We start from the raw sequence: 26,224 nt of genomic DNA on the forward strand, positions 1-26,224 counted from the left end.
GTGCGTGCGTGCGTGCGTGCGTGCGTGCGTGCGTGCGTGCGTGCGTGCGTGCGTGTGTATGCATGTGTCTGTGCCAATGTTTGTGTTTTTTAATCTGTTTTTTAAATACAATTTTACTGCTTGCATCAGTTACTTGATGTGGAATAGAGTTCCATGTTGTCATGGCTCTATGTAGTACTGTGTGCCTCCCATAGTCTGTTCTGGACTTGGGGACTGTGAAGAAACCTCTTGTGGCATGTCTTGTGGGGTATGCATGGGTGTCTGAGCTGTGTGCCAGTAGTTAGACCGGCAGCTCGGTGCATTCAACTTGTTAATACCTCTCATAAATAAAAGTAGTGATGAAGTCAATCTCTCCTCCACTTTCAGCCAGGAGAGATTGACATGCATATTATTAATATCAACTCTCTGTGTACATCTAAGGGCCAGCCGTGCTGCCCTGTTCTGAGCCAATTGCAATTTTCCAAAGTCCTTTTTTATGGCACCTGACCACACGACTGAACAATAGTTAAAGTGCGACAAAACTAGGGCCTGTAGGACCTGCCTTGTTGATAATGTTGTTAAGAAGGCAGAGCATCGCTTTATTATAAACAAACTTTTCCCCATCTTAGCTACTACTGCATCAATATGTTTTGAAAATGACAGTTTACAATCTGGGGTTACTCCAAGCAGTTTAGTCTTCTCAATTTGCCTAATTTCCACATGATTTATTACAAGATTTAGTTGAGGGTCAGGGTTTAGTGAGTGTTTTGTTCCAAACACAATGCTTTAGGTTTTATAAATATTTAGGGCTAACTTATTCCTTGCCACCCACTCTGAAACTAACTGCAGCTCTTTGTTGAGTGTTGATGTAATTTCAGTCGCTGACGTGTATAGTGTTGAGTCATCCGCATACATAGAAACTCTGGCTTTACTCAAGTCAGTGGCATGTCGTTAGTAAAAATTGAAAAAAGCAAGGGGCCTTAACAGCTACCCTGGGGAATTCCTGATTCTAACTGGATTATATTTGATAGGCTTCCATTAAAGAACACCCTCTGTGTTCTGTTAGACAAGTAAATCTTTATCCACATTATAGCCATAACACAAACGTTTTTCCAGCAGCAGACTACGATCAATAATGTCAAAAGCTGCACTGAAGTCTAACAAGACAGCCCCCACAATCATTTTATCATCAATTTCTCTCAGCCAATCATCAGTCATTTGAGTAAGTGCTGTGCTTGTTGAGTGTCCTTCCCTATAAGCATGCTGATATTCTGTTGTCAATTTGTTTACTGTAAAATAGCATTGTATCTGGTCAAACACAAATTTTTCTAGACGTTTACTAAGGGTGGGTAACAGGCTGATTGGTCGGCTATTTGAGCCAGCTTTAATATTCTTGGGTAGCGGAATGACTTTAGCTTCCCTCCAGGCCTGAGGGCACACGCTCTCTAGTAGGCTTAAATTGAAGATGTGACAAATAGGAGTGGCAATATCATCTGCTATTATCCTCAGTAATTTTCCATCTAGATTGTCAGGCCCTGGTGGCTTGTCATTGTTGATAGACAACAATAATTTTCTCACCTCTTCCACACTGACTTTATAGAATTCAAAAGTACAATTCTTGTCTTTCATAATTTCGTTCGATAATACTTGGATGTGTAGTGTCAGGGTTTGTTGCTGGCATGTGATCCCTAAGTTTGCTTATCTTGCCAATGAAAAAGTCATTAAAGTAGTTTGCAATATCAGTGGGCTTTGTGATGAATGAGCCATCTGATTTAATAAATGATGGAGTCGAGTTTATTTTCCCAAAATTTCATTTAAGGTGCCCCAAAGCTTTTTACTATCATTCTTTATATAATTTATCTTTATTTCATAGTGTAGTTTCTTTTTCTTTTAATTTAGTTTATTTAGGTTGCTCCTGCTTTAGACAACTAGTCGTTGTTACACACGATGAAAGTAGTTCACATCCTAACAGTACACACTTCCAAACAGTACTACGCCTACATGCATACCTTTGTTGGGTTGTTGAATCCTGGTTTGCAGAACAGCCTGTAATATTCCCAGGGGGCTGCAGTGATTTGGTATTGCAACTGCATATCTGTGTAGGTTGCAAATCTGTCCGGGCACTTGGAAACACACATCTGAGGAAGTATTGAACACACTAATGAATACTCAGTAAGATGATATGACACCCTTTTTTAAAGGCCCAATGCAACCGTTTTTTATATCAATATCGAATAACTTCGGAGCAACAATTAAGTACCTTACTGTAACAGCTTTCATAAACAATTGACAAAAATTGCTTTTTTAGCAAAAAACTATTTCTCAAGCTAGAATTTTCCTCGGACTGTCTGGGAGTGGTCTGAGTGGGGAAGGGAAAACTGAAAACTAGCTGTTATTGGCAGAGAGGTTTGGAACTCTCTCTGTTATTGGTCTATTAACCAATTCACTTCATGGTGAGGTCACCATGGAAAGCCGGAACTCCCACCCATGCAAACCTGCTGATTAGAAGGTCCTGTGTAGATTGTATTTTCAACCAGCAACTATCAGGAAATAACACTGATGTTTTGTTTTTGTTTTTTACAGTGTTAGTTTCATCAGCTGTTGTACAATATGATATAAAACAAATATTTTGACTGCACTGCGCCTTTAACAATAACTGTACCTATGTACTCTATGAGTCAATATTGTTATTGACCAATATGTTATGAATACCTGAGTGGTGGGACACTGGAGGTTGATGAGGACAGCAGGGTTGGCACATTTCAGGATATTGAAGTAGAACAGTATGGATTTTTTTCTATAGAGAAAAAAAAACATTGACACAGTGCTGATACAGTATTAGCACTAGGTGGCTGCAGAGTACAGAGCACACATTCAAAGAAAAGCCCTCACATACAATGATGTTAAAATGGACAACTATCTCTTCCCTTCTGTTCTTAATATCTCAATGCATTTTTGCTGAATTTCAGGATGATATTCTCCAGTATTTCAGTATAATGGTTGAGAGAATGGTGTAGTCTCTCCCCGACACGTGTTCCAGACTAAACTCCATCGTAATCCTTTAAGCCTGGGAGAACAACACAGTGCTAATTATGAGCGGATGAGATCTGAGGGCCCTAGCTAGCTGGGAGTAAACACACTACTCCCTATCTCACAGCCCGGCTCCACAAACAGCCTTATCACCGCTCCGCAGCCGCCACTAAAGAACTACTTTAATCATTGCCAAGGTTACAGCCTGTCAATCACACTTGAGGTTTATGAGGGGAATTCAACACCAAGCTGTTTAGTGTGGGGATCCAGTACCAAGACTTTTGATTCAATGGGTTGGATTCTGTTGACAATGGGAACTGTGTGTGTGGGGGTGAGCTGCCTTTCAATTGTAATGGTCAATATAACAACATTGAAGCATGCAGGGCTAAGATAAAGAACCAGCCAATGGCCCAGGTGGCCTCGCTAGGGCTAGATTGAAGTTAACATTAACAACAGATCTAGGATCAGATTATCCTACATTGAATTCAAGGGGCTGAAAACCTATTTAACCCTGTATCAGTGGTAGGGGGGAAATTCTACTTCTGGAAGGTGTGTTAATTGGCAGGTATGCACCCATTAATAGCAGCAAACTGGGCACAAGGGAATTATCATGTCCTCAAATTGCTCATAGGTATGTCCCTATGGCTGCGTTTACATAGCCAGCCTAATTCTGATCTTTTACCACTAATTATTCTTTTAACCAATCAGATCAGATCTTTTGCCAATAATTGGGCAAAAGATCAGAATCGGGCTGGCTGTGTAAACACAGCCTAATTACTCAGAGATATAGAGATATACAGTTGAAGTCGGAAGTTTATATACACTTAGGTTGGAGTCATTAAAACTCGTTTTTCAACCACTCCACAAATTTCTTGTTAACAAACTATAATTTTGGCAAGTCGGTTAGGACATCTACTTTGTGCATGACACAAGTAATTTTTCCAACAATTGTTTACAGACAGATTATTTCACTTATATTTCACTGTATCACAATTCCAGTGGGTCAGACGTTTACATACACTAAGTTGACTGTGCCTTTAAACAGCTTGGAAAATTCCAGAAAATTATGTAATGGCTTTAGAAGCTTCTGATAGGCTAATTGACATAATTTGAGTCAATTGGAGGTGTACCTGTAGATGTATTTCAAGGTCAACCTTCAAACTCTGTCCCTCTTTGCTTGACATCATGGGAACATCAAAATAAATCAGCCAAGACCTCAGAAAAAACATTGTAGACCTCCACAAGTCAGGTTCATCCTTGGGAGCAATTTCCAAATGCCTGAAGGTACCACTTTCATCTGTACAAAGAATAGTACGCAAGTATAAACACCATGGGACCACGCAGCCATCATACCGCTCAGGAAAGAGATGCGTTCTGTCTCCTAGAGATGAACATACTTTGGTGCGAAAAGTGCAAATCAATCCCAGAACAACAGCAAAGGACCTTATGAAGATGCTGGAGGAAACATGTACAAAAGTATCTATATCCACAGTAAAACGAGTCCTATATCGACATAACCTGAAAGGCCGCTCAGCAAGGAAGAAGTCACTGCTCCTAAACCGCCATAAAAAAGCCAGACTACGGTTTGCAACTGCACATGGGGACAAAGATCATACTTTTTGGAGAAATATTCTCTGGTCTGATGAAACAAAAATAGAACTGTTTGGCCATAATAACCATCGTTATGTCTGGAGGAAAAAGGGGGAGGCTTGCAAGCCGAAGAACACCATCCCAACCGTGAAGCACAGGGGTGGCAGCATCATGTTGTGGGGGTGCTTTGCTGCAGGAGGGACAGGTGCACTTCACAAAATAGATGACATCATGAGGCAGGAAAATTATGTGGATATATTGAAGCAACATCTCAAGACATCAGTCAGGAAGTTAAAGCTTGGTCGCAAATGGGTCTTCCAAATGGACAAGCATACTTCCAAAGTTGTGGCAAAATGGCTTAAGGACAACAAAGTCAAGGTATTGGAGTGGCCATCACAAAACCCTGACCTCAATCCCATAGACAATTTGTGGGCAGAACTGAAAAAGCGTGTGCGAGCAAGGAGGCCTACAAACCTGACTCAGTTACACCAGCTCTGTCAGGAGGAATGGGCCAGAATTCACCCACATTATTATGGGAAGCTTGTGGAAGGCTACCTGAAACATTTGACCCAAGTTAAACAATTTAAAGGCAATGCTACCAAATACTAATTGAGTGTATGTAAACTTCTGACCCACTGGGAATGTGATGAAAGAAATAAAAGCTGAAATAAATCATTCTCTCTACTATTATTCTGACATGTCACATTCTTAAAGTGGTGATCGTAACTGACCTAAGACAGGGAATTTTTACTAGGATTAAATGTCAGGAATTGTGAAAAACTGAGTTCAAATGTATTTGGCTAAGGTGTATGTAAACTTCAGACTTCAACTGTACCTGGTTAATCAGTCACTACAGTAATTACTCACGCGTTTGGGGTGCCCTTCTGCCCACAGAACTGTCCGTAGCTGTCTGTAGGGTAGATCACCTTCCTGGGGTCACCGTGTAGCCACGCTAGAGAGAGAAAAGGGAGGAGGTAGGAGGGAGAGAGAAAAAGAGAGAGAAAGAGAGAAACCAGTGAATGAATGAATCACCCTCTTGTATCTCTGTTTTCCTTTACCAAAATAAAAGACCAACAGATGGAAAGTCTCTTTGCACGATAGACTGAAATCGTATTCCCATTCCCTGGATCTAACTGCTCTGATTCTTTTGTGTAGGACAATCCTGATGTGTTCTTCAGCTCCTGTGGCAGGGTTTTAAAGACAAGGTCAGTGTGTGTATTCTAGTGCCTCTCTACTGCTCTAGCTGAGTGTTGACAAGAGTCAATAGTGTCCGCCAAAAGCACAATCCCTCTTCTAAGGCTTATTTTCCGCATCGTTTACAGCACTGTTCAGAAAGCGTACAGGATAGGAGATAGCTGGATTTCCCTTTCTAAGACACCATATGTGTGTATGTGTGTGTGTGTGTGCTTGCGTACGGGCATCTTTATCTGTGTCCTTTCGTTTGGATCAATAGCAGTACCTTTTTTCCATGAATGAAAGCCACTACCTCTCTCTAAGAGTCTGATTGACTAATGGAATCATTGATTCCTGGCTAGCATTAAATGAATGGCAGGTAATGTACTTCACTGCACAGTCTATATTGTCGCCACATCAAAACTGATGCTTACAACTCACTCCGAGCAGTAAGTACAATATTCATGTTTTCACCCGTGTCTTGGCTCTTTCCTTGCCCATTAAGGTAGTATTCCATAGTCACCCATCCATAATGGGGTATCAGAATCCAACTGTAATGCGTCTGTACAGTATCGGAACTACTTAGAGAATGCTGATGACAGACAGATAGAGAGATAGAGAGTGGACTGGCAATGTAGGGACCTGGACCTGTAGATACACTCACCGGACAATTTATTAGGTACACCACCCCATTCACGAAAATGGTTCACGCCTACAGACAGTGAGTCACGTGGCCGTGGCATGCTATATAAAGCAGACAGGCATTGAGGCATTCAGTTACTGTTCAATTGAATGTGACCTAAGTGACTTTAAACGCGGTATGATCGTCGGTGCCAGGCGCGCCGGATCCAGTATCTCAGAAACGTCCGCCCTCCTGGGGTTTTCACCAATGACGGTGTCTAGGGTTTACCGAGAATGGTACGACAAACAAAAAATAACTGCATCTTGGAACACACAACTCGTCAATCCTTGTCACGGATGGGCTATTGCAGCAGATGACCACACCAGGTTCCACTCCTATCAGCTAAAAACAAGAAGAACAGAAATATTATACAAATCTTTAAAAAACAATGCACTTAAGAATTCAGGCTGTTCTGGAGGCAAAGGGGGGTCCGACCCAGTACTAGATGGGTGTACCTAATAAGTTGGCCGGTGAGTGTATATAGTATAGTTGCCACTACTCTACAAATCAAAGAGAATCAGTAATTATGCTGAATTAATTATACACTGTATGGTGTCAGACTAATCTTTTTATTATGGTCCAAGAGTACTTTAAATCAGCACAGCCAGAGGCTTCCCCCAAACCACACATGATGCGAAAGAGAGAAAGTGTGAGAAAGTGAGAGAGAAAGTATGTATGTATGTATGTATGTATGTATGTATGTATGTATGTATGTATGTATGTATGTATGTATGTATGTATGTGTGTGTGTGTGTGTGTGTGTGTGTGTGTGTGTGTGTGTGTGTGTGTAAGAGAGAAAGAGAGAGAGAAAGAAGTGGGGTGAGTGACCGTGTCTGAGAGGATGAAGTCATTGTGGATTTTGTTTTTGTGTTGTAGAGAGGGTTGGATTGGAGTAAATTGTAGTAAGGTGTGTGTATGTGTGTGTGTGTGTGTGTGTGTGCACGTGCTCATGCTTGTGCGCATGCATCCATCTTTTTTTTGTGCATGTGTGTACGGTGTTTGCAATGACTGTCTGAGTGAGTGAGTTTGCAATGACTGTCTAAATGTGTGTTTGCAATACCTGTCTTGTGTGTGTGCGTGCGTGTAGTATGTGTGTGTGTGGGTGAGGGTGGGCTCTCCTCTCCTAATAGCATGAGGTCATTTGTATCTGGCAGGCGGGATGAAGAGTAAAGAGTGACTTCATCATCGCTCCAATATCAAGCTCTCTACGCTCTATTGGTTATGACTGCCTGCATCCCTTCTGCTCTTCAAAGGATGAGATCACACTAAAATATGAGACAAGAGCTACAACACGCCATTACCGAGGAGAACTCATACTAAAATATGAGATGGAATGGCTGTGGCACATTGAAAAAGGATGAACTTGAGTCTAGAGAACTGGGCTGCAGCAGAGTGGACAACTTACATTATAATGGGTCTGGATGGCACGGTTCAATAATGACATTGGATGGAATAAGGCCCGGTCGGCGGTTAAAGGTCATGAGTCTCTGGTGGCCAGTTCTGAGTAAGCTGCCTTCATGAATATGTCTATCATCTGTCTCAAAGAAGGGTTGGGATTGGGAAGCTCCTCAGCTCAATGTTTCAGAAGCAAATATAGATATTCAAAACACTGATGCCTGCATTCACTCGTCTTATTCTGAAAACTGGAGGACGGTATTTGTGTGCTAAGTTGCCAAGGCCATTCTGTGGTTTCATTTGACTACAGGACAAAAGGTTTGTTTCCATTGTGTGCTACTAAGGACTGCCATGTAGGTTTGAATTGAATGAAGCCTTATGTTCTCAAAGGCAATGTCACAGTATATATATATATATATATATGTCCCTTTTTCAACAAAAAGACCCCTTGCTGAGACTGTCTGAATCAAAGAGATTTTTGAACAAAGGGCCTCTCACCCTTTTTCACTCTCTCCCTGGCTGTCCTTTGCAGCATATCACTTCTCTATTTCAACACTGACCAGATATCAGTCATAACCCAGCTCTCTAGAACCGGAATCAATACACAGGACTGCTGTATTTTACATTTCTGTGTTTTATCTTTCTCTCTCTTTTCTCAACGATGCAGCTCCCTCTTACTGAGCTACTGTTGGGCATAGGGAGTAGGGCTGCCTAAAACGTTTGTACCTAGTGGTGATGGTAATAGAAGGGGAACAGTTGATTTCATCAATAAGTATTCAGAATGGAAAACACATTTCCGCTAACAAGGGAAATTGTAGAGCACAGCATGCATAGTAATTAGCTGCTTGTACTCGATGTTTGAAGCAACTTTACCTTCAGTGCAGAGTCACTTCTAAAACTACACTTTCAATTTGCTGGCTGCTTACCATTTCTGAGATCATTACTATGAGAAAAGGTACAGAACTTTTGAAGCCGAAGCAATCATTGACTGACGGATTGATCTATAACAGAACAGGGGAGGAGGAGAAGAGGAGAGAGGAGATAAGAAGCACTTCATAGAGCTGTGGGGCATGAAACATTCATTTCTAGGTGCTGTGAACGTCTTCGCACTCTGTCTCTGTGAATAGAACAGATGCTACACACTTATCTTTTTATTTCTCTCTCTCGCGCACTCTTTTTCTTTGTATCTCTCTACTGCACACTCTATGACGGCAATGTTTACTATATCTCTCACACTTGCTACTTCTTTCTCTATTTCTCTCTCTCTCTCACACACGCGCGCACACACACACACACCCCCTTTCTTGTTTTTACCCTTTTATCTTCCTACTCCACCATCTAAACCCCAGTAGCTAGTTAGAAATGAATGGTATTCTGTTTTATCTTTTCTAACACAGCGCTGAGTATTGAGTGGTGGGTTTTCAGAGCCCTCTGTGATCAAAGGTTAATCTGCTGACTCGCACTCAGGGGGACAGTGTGTTTGGGTTTAGGCCAGTGTGGCATCACTGCTTTCAAAGAAGATTTCTAAACACAAGGCTTCTCATGGAGCATCTCCCTTTACATCGCTTGTTAACACGGTTTTGTTTTGAAAGTAACAGAAATTTGACTCAACTAGGACGATGAAAAAAGGGATGGATAGAATTTTACAGAATGGGGACCTGGAGGAAAATGGAGGGTCATGCTTTTCCAATTTCAGTCAGGGGGAGGGTTTAGTACTGTTTTAAATCTAGTCCGGGGGAGGGTTTAGTACTGTTTTAAATCTAGTTCAGGGGAGGGTTTAGTATTGTTTTAAATCTAGTTCAGGGGAGGGGTTAGTATTGTTTTAAATCTAGTCCAGGGGAGGGGTTAGTATTGTTTTAAATTAAGTCCAGGGGAGGGTTTAGTACTGTTTTAAATCTAGTCCAGGGGAGGGTTTAGTATTGTTTTAAATCTAGTTCAGGGGAGGGTTTAGTATTGTTTAAAATCTAGTTCAGGGGAGGGTTTAGTACTGTTTAAAATCTAGTTCAGGGGAGGGTTTAGTACTGTTTTAAATCTAGCCAAGGGGAGGGTTTAGTATTGTTTTACATCTAGTCCAGGGGAGGGTTTAGTATTGTTTTAAATCTAGTACAGGGGAGGGTTTAGTACTGTTTTAAATCTAGCCAAGGGGAGGGTTTAGTATTGTTTTACATCTAGTCCAGGGGAGGGTTTAGTATTGTTTTACATCTAGTCCAGGGGAGGGTTTAGTATTGTTTAACATCTAGTTCAGGGGAGGGTTTAGTACTGTTTTAAATCTAGCCAAGGGGAGGGTTTAGTATTGTTTTAGATCTAGTCCAGGGGAGGGTTTAGTATTGTTTTAAATCTAGTACAGGGGAGGGTTTAGTACTGTTTTAAATCTAGCCAAGGGGAGGGTTTAGTATTATTTTACATCTAGTACAGGGGAGGGTTTAGTACTGTTTTAAATCTAGTCCAGGGGAGGGTTTAGTATTGTTTTAAATATAGTTCAGGGGAGGGGTTAGTACTGTTTTAAATCTAGTTCAGGGGAGGGTTTAGTATTGTTTATCCAGGGGAGGGTTTAGTATTGTTTATCTAGTCCAGGGGAGGGTTTAGTATTGTTTATCTAGTCCAGGGGAGGGTTTAGTATTGTTTATCTAGTCCAGGGGAGGGTTTAGTATTGTTTATCTAGTCCAGGGGAGGGTTTAGTATTGTTTATCTAGTCCAGGGGAGGGTTTAGTATTGTTTATCTAGTCCAGGGGAGGGTTTAGTATTGTTTATCCAGGGGAGGGTTTAGTATTGTTTATCTAGTCCAGGGGAGGGTTTAGTATTGTTTATAATCTAGTCCAGGGGAGGGTTTAGTATTGTTTTAAATCTAGTTCAGGGGAGGGGTTAGTATTGTTTTAAATCTAGTTCAGGGGAGGGTTTAGTATTGTTTAAAATCTAGTCAATGGGAGGGTTTAGTATTGTTTTACATCTAGTCCAGGGGAGGGTTTAGTACTGTTTTAAATCTAGTACAGGGGAGGGTTTAGTATGGTTTTAAATCTAGTCAAGGGGAGGGTCATCCAATTTGTAATGGATTAAATTTAAATATTTCTCAGTGTTTTAGAATTAGTCGCTATATATCGATGTGTGCCCAATACCGCCCCTCATCTCTGATTCTTCGCTGGGCGCGCAATACCAAGTGAGCCTATAGGCTATTTAGTGAGGTCTCAATAAATGATCCATAGCCTATAGGCTATGGGCTATGAAGTGCATGCTAGGAGAAGCACAGAGCAAAGTTATATTTCTAAGATAGCTGCTGGCATGGTGTAAATAAAACTACGCTGCATTACATACTGCAATGGATATTCCAACCCTGAGCCCCAGGCCTGCTCTGCTTTTGCTGATCAAAAATGTATTTGTGTTCTGCCTAACCGATGGCTGTGCTGTGTAGGCCTACGGTGGCAGTTCAGTAATTTGTGATTAGGTCTAGTCCAAAAAATCTTGCGCGAGGACTAGCCTATAGCCTATGTTCTGTTCAGTTTGAGAAGGAGAGCGCGAAGATGGAAAGGAGGACCGGTGGCTACTACTATAATAGATGTTATTAAAAACAATATGTTTCTTGCCCATGATGTATTTATCAGAGTTATTGGCCTCTCAATAAGACAGATTAGAGAAATGTACACTGTGGTGCTGAAACTTGAAGCAGCAGCCGCAGCACAATCAATCGGAAACGGACAGCTAATATTGCTGAAAGTAGGCAAATTAGAGTAGGTATAATTCATTAAAACTGTCTTCATTTGAATTAGACTTTACTAACAACAAGAGGGCATTGTTTTGGAGCCTATTTCTTCCTATTTAAGAAATAAGAGGTAAGCCTACCTGTTTGACAGATGAAATCTAGCTATAGGCTGCTATATCCATATCCATCCATTTGTCGGTCAATTTCTCCACCCACCATGCACTCTTTAAATAGCCTACCTTTGTGTCAGTGAAGGGCTGTTAAGTTAAAACCAAGACTAGAATTGAGGGGGTATGCCATAGATCTTCCGTTAATTAAAGAAAATGGTAATAAGCACAGGCCTATCACGTGCTTAAGATTTTAAAGAAAAGAAAACGGATCCGATTATATAAAGAGATCAATAACAGCGATTTGGTCCGCGATACTTTATGCTACAAACAAGCTGTAAAATACCAAGGTAGGACGTGACTCTGATGCATATGGCGATATCATTGTTTAGTTTCTTTGTCATTCAAAGGCTGAGCTACAACCTTCTAAATCCAAGGAGACAAAACATTTACTTTGCTTGGGAAGTAATGTAATTCGGTCACTATCCATTGATTAAGCTATTCACTTTCTGTACAATAGAAGATGTTTAAACCCAGACAGCTTTTAGGAAAACACTTGTGACCTTCTCTCATTGGGTTTAGCAACGGAAGAAGAGTAGCCAGTATTTAAAGCTTACGTTTTTCTGCCTCGGTTGGTCTACTCTGTCTGGGGTGGAAAGGTAGGTCTACTCTGTCTTGGGTGGAAAGGTAGGTCTACTCTGTCTGGGGTGGAAAGGTAGGTCTACTCTGTCTGGGGTGGAAAGGTAGGCCTACTCTGTCTGGGGTGGAAAGATAGGCCTACTCTGTCTGGGGTGGAAAGGTAGGCCTACTCTGTCTGGGGTGGAAAGGTAGGTCTACTCTGTCTGGGGTGGAAAGGTAGGTCTACTCGGTCTGGGGTGGAAAGGTAGGTCTACTCTGTCTGGGGTGGAAAGGTAGGACTACTCTGCCTGGGGTGGAAAGGTAGGCTTTCTCTGTCTGGGGTGGAAAGGTAGGTCTACTCTGTCTGGGGTGGAAAGGGCGGCCTACTCTGTCTGGGGTGGAAAGGGCGGCCTCCTCTGTCTGGGGTGGAAAGGTAGGCTTACTCTGTCTGGGGTGGAAAGGTAGGCTTGCTCTGTCTGGGGTGGAAAGGTAGGTCTACTCTGTCTGGGGTGGAAAGGTAGGCCTAACTTTTGAAAGTACCATGCTCAGATTCCTAATGACATCTCTGTCAGGTGGTGGGTGTAGCTGGTGCATGAAGTCAGGCGCAGGAGAGCAGAGATGAGTGAACAACGCACTTTACTTGAGAAAACAGCACAAAGTAACAAAACCAATGTGCGAACAATAATGGTAGCCACACAACACGGGTGAACACAGCACCCGGAAAAAAACAGCCGGGAACGTACCGACCTTAACAATAAACAAACACACACAAAGACTTGGGGGAAACAGAGGGTTAAATACATGACCAGTAATTGGGAAATGAAAACCAGGTGTGTGGGAAACATAGACAAAACCAATGGAAAATGAAAAGTGGATCGGCTGTCACGTTCATCGTAATGTGGAAGAGAGGAGGACCAAGGCGCAGCGTGAAGTGAATGCATTCTTCTCTATTTATTTAACCAAAACGAAGAACACTCAAACAGACTTACAAAACAACAAACGAACGTGACGCTATATAATAAACAGTGCAGACACAGGCAACTAACACATAGACAATAACCCACCACCCACAATAAAAAACAGGCTACCTAAATATGGTTCCCAATCAGAGACAACGCAAAACACCTGTCTCTGATTGAGAACCATATCAGGCCAAACACATAGAAATAGACAAACCAGACATACAACATAGAATGCCCACTCAGATCACACCCTGACCAAACAAAACATAAAACATACAAAGCAAACTATGGTCAGGGCGTGACATCGGCGATGGCTAGAAGACCGGTGACGTCGACCGCCGAGCGCCGCCCGAACAAGGAGAGGAACCGACTTCGACGGAAGTCGTGACAATCTCAGATGTAAATATTTGCAAACAGGGACAGTTTTGTTGCAAACAAGACACACTGATTTGGCATTAGAGAAATATAATAAGATAGGCCTATTTAGGCCTATTTCTCTGTCCATTCTTAGCCTGTAATTTTGGTAATTTGTGTGGTATTAAAAAAGATTCTGCTAATATATAAAATGACATACAATTGCATTAAATGTTTACAAAAGGCAATTTTTTCTTGGACATACAAACTATATGATAAATTCCTGCAATGATTTTACTATAAAGATCTGTCCACCCCTACTCTTGTCCACGGTTCTGCGAACCCACAACCTTCTGCCACGCAGCCATATGTGCTATCAACATTCCTGCATTGCCATGTAATGCTTACCGGATGAAGAACAGTTTCTAAAACTGCATATCTTAGGCAATTGTCTGTCCAAGAAGTGAGGGTAAATGGTAGGCATGTTCTCTGTATCCACTTTATGTTTTAATTATTATTTTGGGTATAGGGGAGGGTCACTTGTTTTTTTTCAAGTGTTAAGGGAGGGTTTAGGTCAAATATATTTTGCTGAAGGCAGGGCCATCCATTTTCACTTCAGAGAGGTCCGATTTTCTCCAAGTAACCCTTATTATAAACAGCGTTCCCTCCATAAAGGCTAATATTTAGTCTGTCCAATGCTAGTCTCACATTGGCATACTTCCTAGACTCGTGGGAAGGTGAGAGATCGGATTTTGTCCAATACATGTAGACCTATATGTAATGAAAAGTTGTATAGACATCCTTACACTTTCCTGGTAATAGTGGTTATGGTTTTGTATCCACTCACCCACAGTCCCCAGTGCTATGTATCCAAGGATGACGATGATGAAGATCACACAGCAAAACACGTCTGTACAGCTTCTGTAGAGAGAGAGAGAGAGAGAGAGAGAGAGAGAGAGAGGAAGGAAGAAAATGTAAATATCCTTGACAAGGCTTTCAATATTCAACATACCCACAGAGAGAGAAACGATAGGAGAGAGAAATTAGAGCGTAAAGAGAGAGAGAAACGAGAGGAGAGAGATAAGTACCCATCAAGGCCTCGTTCATTATTCTGTTTAAGATCAAACCGCAGCAGAGGGGAACCATGGTGATGAGATGTTTTCCAAACGTTTAAATGAAATATTAACCTCAACAATCTGCTGCTATGAATCCCTGTGGACACATCACATTCCCACACTCTCTTTCCCAGGGTTTGGCCATTGGAATGGCTCTTGCAGTGTCTGTACTAGTGTGTGTACCAGTGTGTGTGTGTGTGTGTCAAGTGCTTACATGTTTCTCTACAACCGAGGACTGGATATTGTCACATATCCACAATGGGTAGTGTGCACGCAAGTGTTCCGATCCATGATTTGATTTGAGATAATTGTTAGCGTGGCCTCCAGGAAATCATTGATCCAGCGACCTATCTAGTGTCATGTTTAATCACAAAGGGGACTGTGAAGAAACAAATCCATTTTATACATCTTGTATTGTAATTTGAACTGTACTATGTATTATCTCATGTTTCATGTGGACCCCAGGAAGAGTAGCTGATGCTTTTGCAGCGGCTAATGGGGATCCTAATAAATACCAAATTAATCAGCTTACATATCAATCGAATGTGTAGAAATCCCCCCCTTGCCTCCCAGCTGACTACTTATCGAGCACTGAGGTAATGTCTGATTACTCCAATTTGATTGGTTGGGATTGACCTCTATCAATGAGAGTTATGCTCAGCCCCTCTCTAACCTGTCAGGTAAGGCCTTCATAAGTGGCAGCGTTTGTTTTGGGCGGAATTTCCACATTTTAGACCATTCCATTGGTCCTTAAGTGAAATCTCCACCCAGCCCAGGGACCGGGCAATACAAAATGAGAGCACCCAATCCCTTTCACCAGCAGTATACTTTCATTGGAATGAATGAACCTCAACAGTCCAGGTTAGTGGGTTATAACAGACCATGACTGTAAGGTGATGTGTTTAGGGAATAGTGATCAGGTTGTGATTGGCAGCACTGGGTCATTGAGTTGACAGTGTTAGCATGAGACCTGGTGTTGAGCTGCACAGCAGGCTTTCACAAACACATTGCTCAACGCTCCCCACTGCTCCCTAGTGCTCAATAATTCAGTCTTTAGCTGAGCAGCACTTTTCCCAGATCCAACAGGCCTGCCGAGACACACAGAACTGTACACAAATACACAAATACACACACAAGCACCTGCACAGTCATGCACGCATGTATGGCACACACACACACACACACACAATGTTGAGCCGTGTGAATGTGTGAGTAGTTTAGGATCCCCATTATCTACTGCACATGCACCAGCTACTCTTCCTGGGGTCCTCATAAAACGCACAAATACATGACAAAGTACAGAACAGTTATAGACAAGCACGTTACATTTAAATAATAATAAATCAATAAAAATTAAACAAGCAAAATAACTGAATAAAATAAGCGTTATATATTGGAAAGACACTAAGACACAACAAAAATACTATTTACACACAATCCTATTAAGTATTCATATTCTAAAATACAGTTAAGCAGTAGTAGTAGTAGTAGAAGGAATAGTGGTAGGACAGGTTGAAGGTTCTGCCTCCCTGGTGATATTGGGTCTGTCCATAGTACAGTAGTTAGTGTTTTCCTGCTCTGTCCTTTCCAGTCCTCTGGAACGACCATGCGTGATGCTGAAAGCATAACACTCTCCTCTTACCTCTCATTCACCAGCTGATGAGAATTAAACACATTGACTTGAGAGCAGAAACATCAGCTAAACTCAAGCAGGGAGAGAGGGAGAGAGAGACAGAGAGAGACAGAGAGAGACAGAGAGAGAGAGACACAGAGAGAGACACAGAGAGAGAGACAGAGACAGAGACAGAGACAGAGACAGAGAGAGAGAGAGAGAGAGAGAGAGAGAGAGAGAGAGAGAGAGAGAGAGAGAGAGAAAGAAAGATAATGTGTGTGTGTGTTTGTGTGTGTGTTTGTGTGCAACCTCAACAGTCCAGGTTAGTGGACTTTTTTTGCACGCTTGTGGGTGTTTGTGTGCAGGCTTGTGGGTGTTTGTGTGCAGGCTTGTGGGTGTTTGTGTGCAGGCTTGTGGATGTTTGTGTGCAGGCTTGTGGGTGTTTGTGTGCAGGCTTGTGGGTGTTTGTGTGCAGGCTTGTGGGTGTTTGTGTGCAGGCTTGTGGGTGTTTGTGTGCAGGCTTGTGGGTGTTTGTGTGCAGGCTTGTGGGTGTTTGTGTGCAGGCTTGTGGGTGTTTGTGTGCAGGCTTGTGCGTGTTTGTGTGCAGGCTTGTGGATGTTTGTGTGCAGGCTTGTGGGTGTTTGTGTGCAGGCTTGTGGGTGTTTGTGTGCAGGCTTGTGGGTGTTTGTGTGTGCGAAATAAAGTTAGAAAGATAATACTTTTTCAGAATCAGGATTCTAAAAACCCAGAGGACACTAAAATCAACTCAGAGTAGCGCACATTGATAATGCCCCTATATACACTACCGGTCAAAGGTTTTAGAACACCTACTCATTCAAGGGTTTTTCTTTATTTTTTTACTATTTTCTACATTATAGAATAAAATTGAAGACATCAAAACTATGAAATAACACATGTGGAATCATGTAGTAACCAAAAAAGTGTTAAACAAATCAAAATATATTTAATATTTGAGATTCTTCAAATAGCCACCCTTCATGAGGTAGTCACCTGGAATGCATTTCAATTAACAGGTGTGCCTTGTTAAAAGTACATTTGTGGAATTTCATTCCTTCTTAATGCGTTTGAGCCAATCAGTTGTGTTGTAACAAGGTAGGGATGGTATACAGAAGATAGCCCTATTTGGTAAAAGACCAAGTCCATATTATGGTAAGAACAGCTCAAATAAGCAAAGAGAAACGACAGTCCATCATTACTTTAAGACATGAAGGTCAGTAAATACGGAACATTTTAAGAACTTTGAAAGTTTCTTCAAGTGCAGTCGCAAAAACCATCAAGCGCTATGATGAAACTGGCTCTCATGAGGACTGCCACAGGAATGGAAGACCCAGAGTTACCTCTGCTGCAGAGGATAAGTTCATTAGAGTTAACAACCTCCGAAATTGCAGCCCAAATAAATGGTTCACAGGGTTCAAGTAACAAACATATCTCAACATCAACTGATCAGAGGAGACTATGTGAACCAGGCCTTCATGGTCGAATTGCTGCAAAGAAACCACTACTAAAGGACACCAATAATAAGAAGAGACTTGCTTGGGCCAAGAAACACGAGCAATGGACATCAGACAGGTGGAAATGTGTCCTTTGGTCTGGAGTCCAAATTGAAGATTTTTGGTTCCAACTGCCGTGTCTTTGTGAGACGCGGTGTGAGTGAACGGATGTGCATGGGTATTTCCCACCATAAAGCATGGTGTGGGGGTGCTTTGCTGGTGACACTGTCTGAGATTTATTTAGAATTCAAGGCACACTTAACCAGCATGGCTACTGCAAGATACACCATCACCTCTGGTTTGGGCTTAGTGGGACTATCATCTGTTTTTCAACAGGACAATGACCCAACACACCTCTATGCTGTGTAAGGGCTATTTGACCAAGAAGACGAGTGATGGAGTGCTGTATCAGATGACCGCGGACGCTGTATCAGATTGCATAGTGGAGAAGGTACGGTTGGAATCGAAATGGTCGGTGATCTGTTTATTAACTTCGCTTTCGAAGACTTTAGAAAGGCAGGGCAGGATGGATATAGGTCTTTAACAGTTTGGGTCTAGAGTGTCTCCCCCTTTGAAGAGGGGGATGACCGCGGCAGCTTTCCAATCTTTGGGGATCTTAGACGATACGAAAGAGAGGTTGAACAGGCTAGTAATAGGGGTTGCAACAATTTCGGCGGATCATTTTAGAAAGAGAGGGTCCAGATTGTCTAGCCCAGCTGATTTGTAGGGATCCAGATTTTGCAGCTCTTTCAGAACATCAGCTATCTGGATTTGGGTGAAAGAGAAGCGGGGGGAAAAATGCTTATTGAAATTCTCGATTATTGTAGATTTATTGGTGGGGACAGTGTTTCCTAGCCTCAGTGCAGTGGGCAGCTGGGAGGAGTTGCTCTTAGTCTCCATGGACTTTACAGTGTCACAAAACTTTTGGGAATTAGTGCTACAGGATGCAAATTTCTGTTTGAAAAAGCTAGCCTTAGCTTTCCTAACTGACTGTGTATATTGGTTCCTGCAAAAGTTGCATATCGCGGGGGCTGTTCGATGCTAATGCAGTACACCACAGGATGTTTTTGTGCTGGTCAAGGGCAGTCAAGTCTGGAGTGAACCAAGGGCTATATCTGTTCTTAGTTCTACATTTGTGGTTCGTTTTTTTGTTGTTGTTGAATTTTTACCCCCTTTTTCTCCCCAATTTCGTGGTATCCAATTGTTAGTAGTTACTATCTTGTCTCATCGCTACAACTCCCGTACGGGAGAGACGAAGGTCGAGAGCCTCCGAAACACAACCCAACCAAGCCGCACTGCTTCTTAACACAGCGTGCATCCAACCCGGAAGCCAGCTGCACCAATGTGTCGGAGGAAACACTGTGCACCTAGCGACCTGGTCAGCGCGCACTGCGCCCGGCCCGCCACAGGAGTCACTAGTGCGCGATGAGACAAGGATATCCCTACCGTCCAAACCCTCCCTAACCCGTACGACGATAGGCCAATTGTGCGTCGCCCCATGGACCTCCCGGTTGCGGCCGGCTGCGACAGAGCCTGGGCTCTAACCCAGAGTCTCTGGTGGCACAGCTAGCACTGCGATGCAGTGCCTTAGACCACTGCGCCACCCGGGAGGCCCCCAGTTCTACATTTTTTGAATGGGGCCTGCTTATTTAAGATGATGAGGAAAGCACTTTTAAAGAACAACCAGGCATCCTTTACTGACGGGATGAGGTCAATATCCTTCCAGGATACCCGGGCCAGATCGATTAGAAAGGCCTGCTCGCTGAAGTGTTTTAGGGAGCGTTTGACAGTGATGAGGGGTGGTCGTTTGACCGCGGACGCAGACAATGAGGCAGTGATCTCTGAGATCCTGGTTGAAGACAGCAGAGGTGTATTTAGAGGGCAAGTTGGTCAGAATGATATCTTTGAGGGTGCCCATGTTTACTGATTTAGGGTTGTACCTGGTAGGTTCCTTGATAATTTGTGTGAGATTGAGGGCATCTATCTTAGATTGTAGGACGGCCGGGGTGTTAAGCATATCCCAGTTTAGGTCACCTAACAGTACGAACTCTGAAGATAGATGGGGGGCAATAAATTCACATATGGTGTCCAGGGCACAGCTGGGGGCTGAGGGGGGTCTATAACAAGCGGCAACAGTGAGAGACTTATTTCTGGAAAGGTGGATTTTTAAAAGTAGAAGCTTGAACTGTTTGGGCACAGACCTGGATAGTATGACAGAACTCTGCAGGCTATCTCTGCAGTAGATTGCAACTCCGCCCCCTTTGGCAGTTCTATCTTGTCGGAAAATGATGTAGTTGGGGATGGACATTTCTGAATTTTTGGTGGCCTTCCTAAGCCTGCACTAGAAGAATTAACAATAATAAACATCTACCTGTGAGCTCTATGATAAAGAACGACCACCTCAGTCTGAAGGATGATGGACAACTTATAGAGATAAATCACCAAGACAGTCACCTCTCAACGCCGCGCTGCAATTTATGTGTTGCCTTTCAGGAGTTATCGGCACAAAACATTTAGTTTTATAAATCACTGCCTCTGAACCAGTCATGTGTGTGGGGGGCCCTGTGCTGTTCGCTTAATCGCTGTCATAAATTCAAATTTCACAGGAGAATTTAGGAAGGAGAGAAACAGTCAGAGTATGAGAATTGATGCGACCTGGGATTCAATAGCCTGGTCCCTGATCTGTTTGTGCCTTTTTGCTAACTTGCGGCAATCAGTGACAAGGAGTTGGAAAGGTAACACAAACAGATCTGAGACCAGGCTAGAGATTCAATAGTCGACTGGTTTAATCTGTGGCCATCTTTAAAATCCCATCATTAAACGACTCCATATCTCTCACTCAAAATAGACATTGAAGAGACTGAATTAATGTCTCTCGTTTTTAATTAAAACCACTGATCCATTCCTGCAGGACTGCTTTATGTCTCTGAATAGGAACTTGATTAATGATTCTAACAATGGCTGTGAACGGTAATGAGAAGATGGCAGTTGGCACCCTGAGTGAAATATGGGCTTGAAATTATAACTGCACATAACAAAGCAAATCTATATGTATGAGCACAAAAAGAACAACTAGACAAAAGTGTCCCCAAATAGGCATAGTCAAAGTTTTCAGCATCTTTGAGCTACTGTAAATGATTGGATAAACAGACTGGAGGAAAAAAACTATTCCTCTTCTGTGTGGCGAGCCAGAGAAAATATATGGTCAGCAGCAGAACTAGTAAATGGGCGGAGGTGTGTGGTGTCTCATCCTTGACAGGAACCCGAGAGTGTTCTTAGAGTCGAGGGTGGTGGGGGGGGGGGGGGCAGAACTTGAAAAATAGAGGGTCGCTAGCTGGCTACAAACCCTTCACTTCATCATGTCCACTCATTGGTTTGCAACAAACTGCACTTGTAAGTTTGAACACGGATATCGTAAGGACATGAGACAGTCATTAACCAGTACTTACTTATGAGATAGCAAGCGACCCAAGTTCGTATCTTGAGGTATGAGTGTGTAAGACTCTCATAGGTAGCTCTCATTATACAGGTAGGACTCACTGTTTTAAAGGTGAAAACGAACTATATTCTAATACAGCAAAAAGTTTAGCAATACACATACACAGCTTTAGAAAACTTTTCAACATAGTCTTAGTCATCTGGGGAGGATCTCTGTCTTGCTGGGTAGCTGAAACATATCTTCAATAAGATATCCACTGAGCCCTGAAATTGCTGCTGGGGTGAAAACACTGATACAGAGACATCCTAAAAGAATCAAATAGAACAACATTAACACTTATTGTGTAGCTATAAAACGTGTGGTAATTTAATCATTAACCCCTGTGTCATTTTTGCCACCATAAGAGCTTCACACACACACACACACACACACACACACACACACACACACACACACACACACACACACACACACACACACACACACACACACACACACACACACACACACACACACACACAGAGAGGATCTATAATTACATCTCTGCAGCTCCCTACTCTGACTTTAAGGGAAGCCTTCCGTAAAGGATCAATGCATTTTTCACATTCTCAATTGGAATAACTGTAATAATGTGCTCTTACCCAATTAAGAAGTGAAAGATACTTTCCCTCATCTGCTAGCTAAGGTGTTATTTATTGTCAATTGAGCCTTGTGAATATAAGCTGATGAAGAAACAGTGGGAGTTGGGTTGATGACAGATCTGAGGTCTGTGCACCCACACCGCTCTTCAAATCATACAATTAGTCCTAATACATTTCCATTGACAAACACTCTAAACAAAACCACAAAGATGACTACAATCTCCACAACACCAATCCTCCAGCACTGTCCCACCATAACAATCAACCACCCAGACACTTTAATTTCCCCTCTCTTTTCCCCTGGATAGGTTTTGTCAGTGACGTCTAATAAAGGATTTGAAGTGTCCTCCTCGTTGCTTATTTAAACATCCCACTCTGCTCCACTCCTTGCCACCCCCCTCTGTCTGGGCTAGTGGGGCTCTAGCCGGTTGACCTGGTCCCTGTTCCAGCTGGTTGGAGCCACACTGATTGCAGCCAGTCAGTCACCTGAGTCTCTAATAGCCATCGATTTCCTCCCCCTTTTTCTCCCTATTTTCTCTGACAGGCTTTTAGCTGTGACACTGTCAGACGGGAGAGAAAAGGCTTCTGTCAGGTGTAATGCTAGGAGATGGGTAGGGAAGGGGGGGTCTGTATCATCTCTGAAGGTTGGCTAAGGAATCTCAAATGTTTGGGTTTGTAATGTAGTGGCAAAGACATGTATAATATGATTGGTATTAGAATAGAACGTTTTATCTCTATGGTTAATAGTCTTTCTGTCTGAAGAGATTTGTGCTTTTCCAAAGCACCAAATCCATCTATTAAATTATATGGATTAATATTTAGTTATTTCACCAAAGGATAATCTCTTATAATATCTGAAATGTAAGTTAAACACTGGGTCTACACGGACATTTCACAGGGTCTGTATGAGAATAGGCTTAACTCACATTCAATATTAGCTTGAAAGTTAATGGCTATAGCCTATAAAGGTAATTTCCATTTTCAGTCCAGCCAAAGCAGAGATCAGAGCAGACCATGGGCTCCGTCTCAAATGACATTCAATTAGTGCACTACTTTTAAAGTGTAAGGGACATAGCCCTTCGTTCATTAAAATATGATGTTTTATATCAAATCAAACACTACTGTCGATATGGGCAGTTCCATGGTGACTGAGTCTTTAACATTGATGTGTAGTACTAAAAGTTGTGTAGTACATCACCAAAGCCCTATAATGTGAGCAGTACATCACCAGTGGGACAGGCCTTTGGCAGCACTCTCATTTCATCACCACTGCTAGCCATTAGCAGCAGTATAGTGAAAACAGTCACCGTCTGGAAATGGGATCACACATAGCAACAAGCACTCAGTGCCTCTCACAAATGAAACAAGACCCACTGTTGAGCTGTGAAGGCAAAAGCAAAAAAGGCAAAAGCGGGAAAATACCTGTTGCTGATTGGTCCTCTGAATGTTGGGTCAAACTTGCGTGGTTCTCCTGAAAAACAGAGGTTTGCACATTAGTCAAAGTGATACGAAGAGTAACGATACGAAACATAATTAAACAGCTGTCAGCTTACACTTAATAACCAAACAGCAAGACCCAACAGACATGATTCTGTCCATGGTCTGTCTGTAGTGGTCCTGGTCTTTGTGCGAAAAAAAGTTGAAAAAGCCACAAAAGAAGAAAAACAAAAAGGTAGAAAAGGTTCAAGTCAGTGACCTGGAAAGCTTTGGGGAGAGAAGACTGAGCTGAGTTTGAAGGTATTCTGCTCATAAATTCTGTATCTGTCTCCAGTATAGTTCCACTTGTCTGCCTGTGGTAGCAGTGTGCGAGAGGAGTAGTGTAGAAGGGTGGTGGTGTGTGTGTGTGTGTGTGGGGGGGGGGTGACGGGGGTGACAGAGGTTAAGAGACTGAGGCAGAGAAAGAGTTTGTGATTCTGGGTGGAAAATTACTTCATTGTAGTTTGTTGAAGGTGACTTTCCTGAGTTTGTGTTTTCACAATCTCACTCAGGTGTATGAATGCCAGTCATCCCCCATCCAATTTCTCTCTTCTTGTCCGACTAATGCAGCTTGAGTGACTTTGCTGAATGTAAATCCGGCACTTGAAATATGAGTGTGAAAAAATGAGTGTGCTCACTCAACAATTATTTAATCTCAAACCAAAAACAAAAGATGCAGTTGATTGGCAGGCCACAGTAGAACTTTAAAGGGGAACTGCACCTGCTGATTTGGCCTCGTTTTTTGGCTTGCTCCTCAAGAAATGCTGGCGGCCATGAAAAGAAGCCAAATATGAGTTGGCTTGGGGGTGTGGTTTGATGTGTGTGTTTCTTGGGTTTGTCCTTGCCACCAGCAAGACACACCCATCTGTCAGAACCTTGCCCGCAGCTGTTTCCTCCCACTCAATCACAACAAACAAACCTCCTGCAGGTTGAGTTCAATAACTACAGGCAGATGTATGGTGAGATGCCCGAGGAAGCTTTGAATAGGTCAGTAACCTACAGAGTAATATGATAAGAAGGCAATTGATGAATTTATGTAGATATTCTAAACTAAGTGTTTTCATACATTTCAAATGTAGTAACAGGTCCATGTAGAATAAACAACCCTTTACATAATACCATAGAAGCAGTGTCCTGCTAATATAACAATGTGCATGTTTAACCTTTCATTGTCATTCCCAGCCGAAACAGACACTGTGTCCATTTTGTCTGGTGGTAATGGGGCTACCTTGGCAAACATGTCAGAGTGGTCATTCCTTCCTGTGTGGTCTCCCTCCCCATATTGACTAATACCATTCAATTCAATAATAAAAAAAGACAATACAGGTAAAAGTTGTCGAGCAAAATGTTAATGCCGAGTGCCAGGTCCCTCTCCATTCAGAGGCATCAGTATCAAGCCCGTCTGTCAGTCTGGACTCCATCACATCATCTTGCAAGTCTCCATGTACTGGCTCCATACATGTTTCTATGAACACACACAATCACTGTTCTATTACCAATGGCAGTTAGGATAGGTGATATCTGACACACAAACAGGTACTATGTCGAAATTTGAACGGTCAGATAAAACCTACCTAAATCTGTTCTCCCCATCGACGACCGTTGGTGAGCAGGCAAGAGGTGAGGCTGGAGGTGAGGTCTTTGCCAGAGCCTCCTTGATGATCATAGCAGCGTAGATTAGCTCCAACATGTGGCTGACCGTTATATTTGTAGGAATTCTCACAGTGAGGACATGTCTGTATGATGCTGATGAGGGTCCCCTTGTTGGTCTTCTCTATGCTGCATGTTCGGCTGCAAACTGGACATGTCTCCAACAACTGCAGCAGGCAATGTTACAAGGTGGTGTTGACTAGGGGGGCCTGTGACAGGGTGGTATGAGAGAGCCAAGCCTATGGGTTCGTAGCCTCAACCCCGCAACACACACACACACACACACACACACACACACACACACACACACATTGGTTAATGGACTGCTGAATGTATATTTTTGTCTCTTGCTTTGTCTGCTCTTTTCAGTATTATGTTTATCTCTGATAAGCTACCCAGGAAAGGGCTGAAAATAGCCCATATGAATACAGTTGAAGCTGGAAGTTTACATACACCTAAGCCAAATACGTTTAAACTCAGTTTTTCACAATCCCTGACATTTAATCTAGTAAAAATTCCCTGTCTTAGGTCAGTTAGGATCACCACTTTATTTTAAGAATGTGAAATGTCAGAATAATAGTAGAGAGAATGATTTGTTTCAGCTTTTATTTCTTTCATCACATTCCCAGTGGGTCAGAAGTTTACATACACTCAATTTGTATTTGGTAGCGTTGCCTTTAAATAGTTTAAGTTGGGTCAAACGTTTTGGGTAGCCTTCCACAAGCTTCCCACAATAAGTTGGGTGAATTTTGGCCCATTCCTCCTGACAGAGCTGGTGTAACGGAGTCAGGTTTGTAGGCCTACTTGCTCGCACACGCTTTTTCAGTTCTGCCCACAAATGTTCTATAGAATTGAGGTCAGGGCTTTGTGATGGCCACTCCAATACCTTGACTTTGTTGTCCTTAAGCCATTTTGCCACAACTTTGGAAGTATGCTTGGGGTCATTGTCCATTTGGAAGACCCATTTGAAACCAAGCTTTAACTTCCTGACTGATGTCTTGAGATGTTGCTTCAATATATCCACATAATTTCCCTACCTCATGATGCCATCTATTTTGTGAAGTGCACCAGTCCCTCCTGCAGCAAAGCACCCCCACAACATGATTCTGCCACCCCCATGCTTCACGGCTGGGACGGTATTCTTCGGCTTGCAAGCCTCCCCCTTTTTCCTCCATACGTAACGATGGTCATTATGG

At 42.5% G+C, this 26,224-nt stretch overlaps 1 protein-coding gene across 1 annotated transcript in view; it reads right to left on the reverse strand.

Annotated features, from left to right (window-relative positions):
* Positions 1–23,389, reverse strand: part of LOC120056292 (choline transporter-like protein 5-A) — a gene marked incomplete at its 5' end in the record, with an annotated part of 34,002 nt that extends 10,613 nt beyond the window's left edge. Inside the window, 5 exons of the mRNA XM_039004535.1 lie at positions 1,989–2,117; positions 2,692–2,776; positions 5,467–5,551; positions 14,432–14,505; positions 23,325–23,389. Of these exons, the coding sequence (XP_038860463.1) occupies positions 1,989–2,117; positions 2,692–2,776; positions 5,467–5,551; positions 14,432–14,505; positions 23,325–23,389 (438 nt within the window). The remainder of the gene's footprint in view (positions 1–1,988; positions 2,118–2,691; positions 2,777–5,466; positions 5,552–14,431; positions 14,506–23,324) is intronic.
* Positions 23,390–26,224: the final 2,835 nt, after the last annotated feature.

This window comes from Salvelinus namaycush, chromosome 11, assembly GCF_016432855.1.
Source record: "Salvelinus namaycush isolate Seneca chromosome 11, SaNama_1.0, whole genome shotgun sequence".
Taxonomy (NCBI): domain Eukaryota; kingdom Metazoa; phylum Chordata; class Actinopteri; order Salmoniformes; family Salmonidae; genus Salvelinus; species Salvelinus namaycush.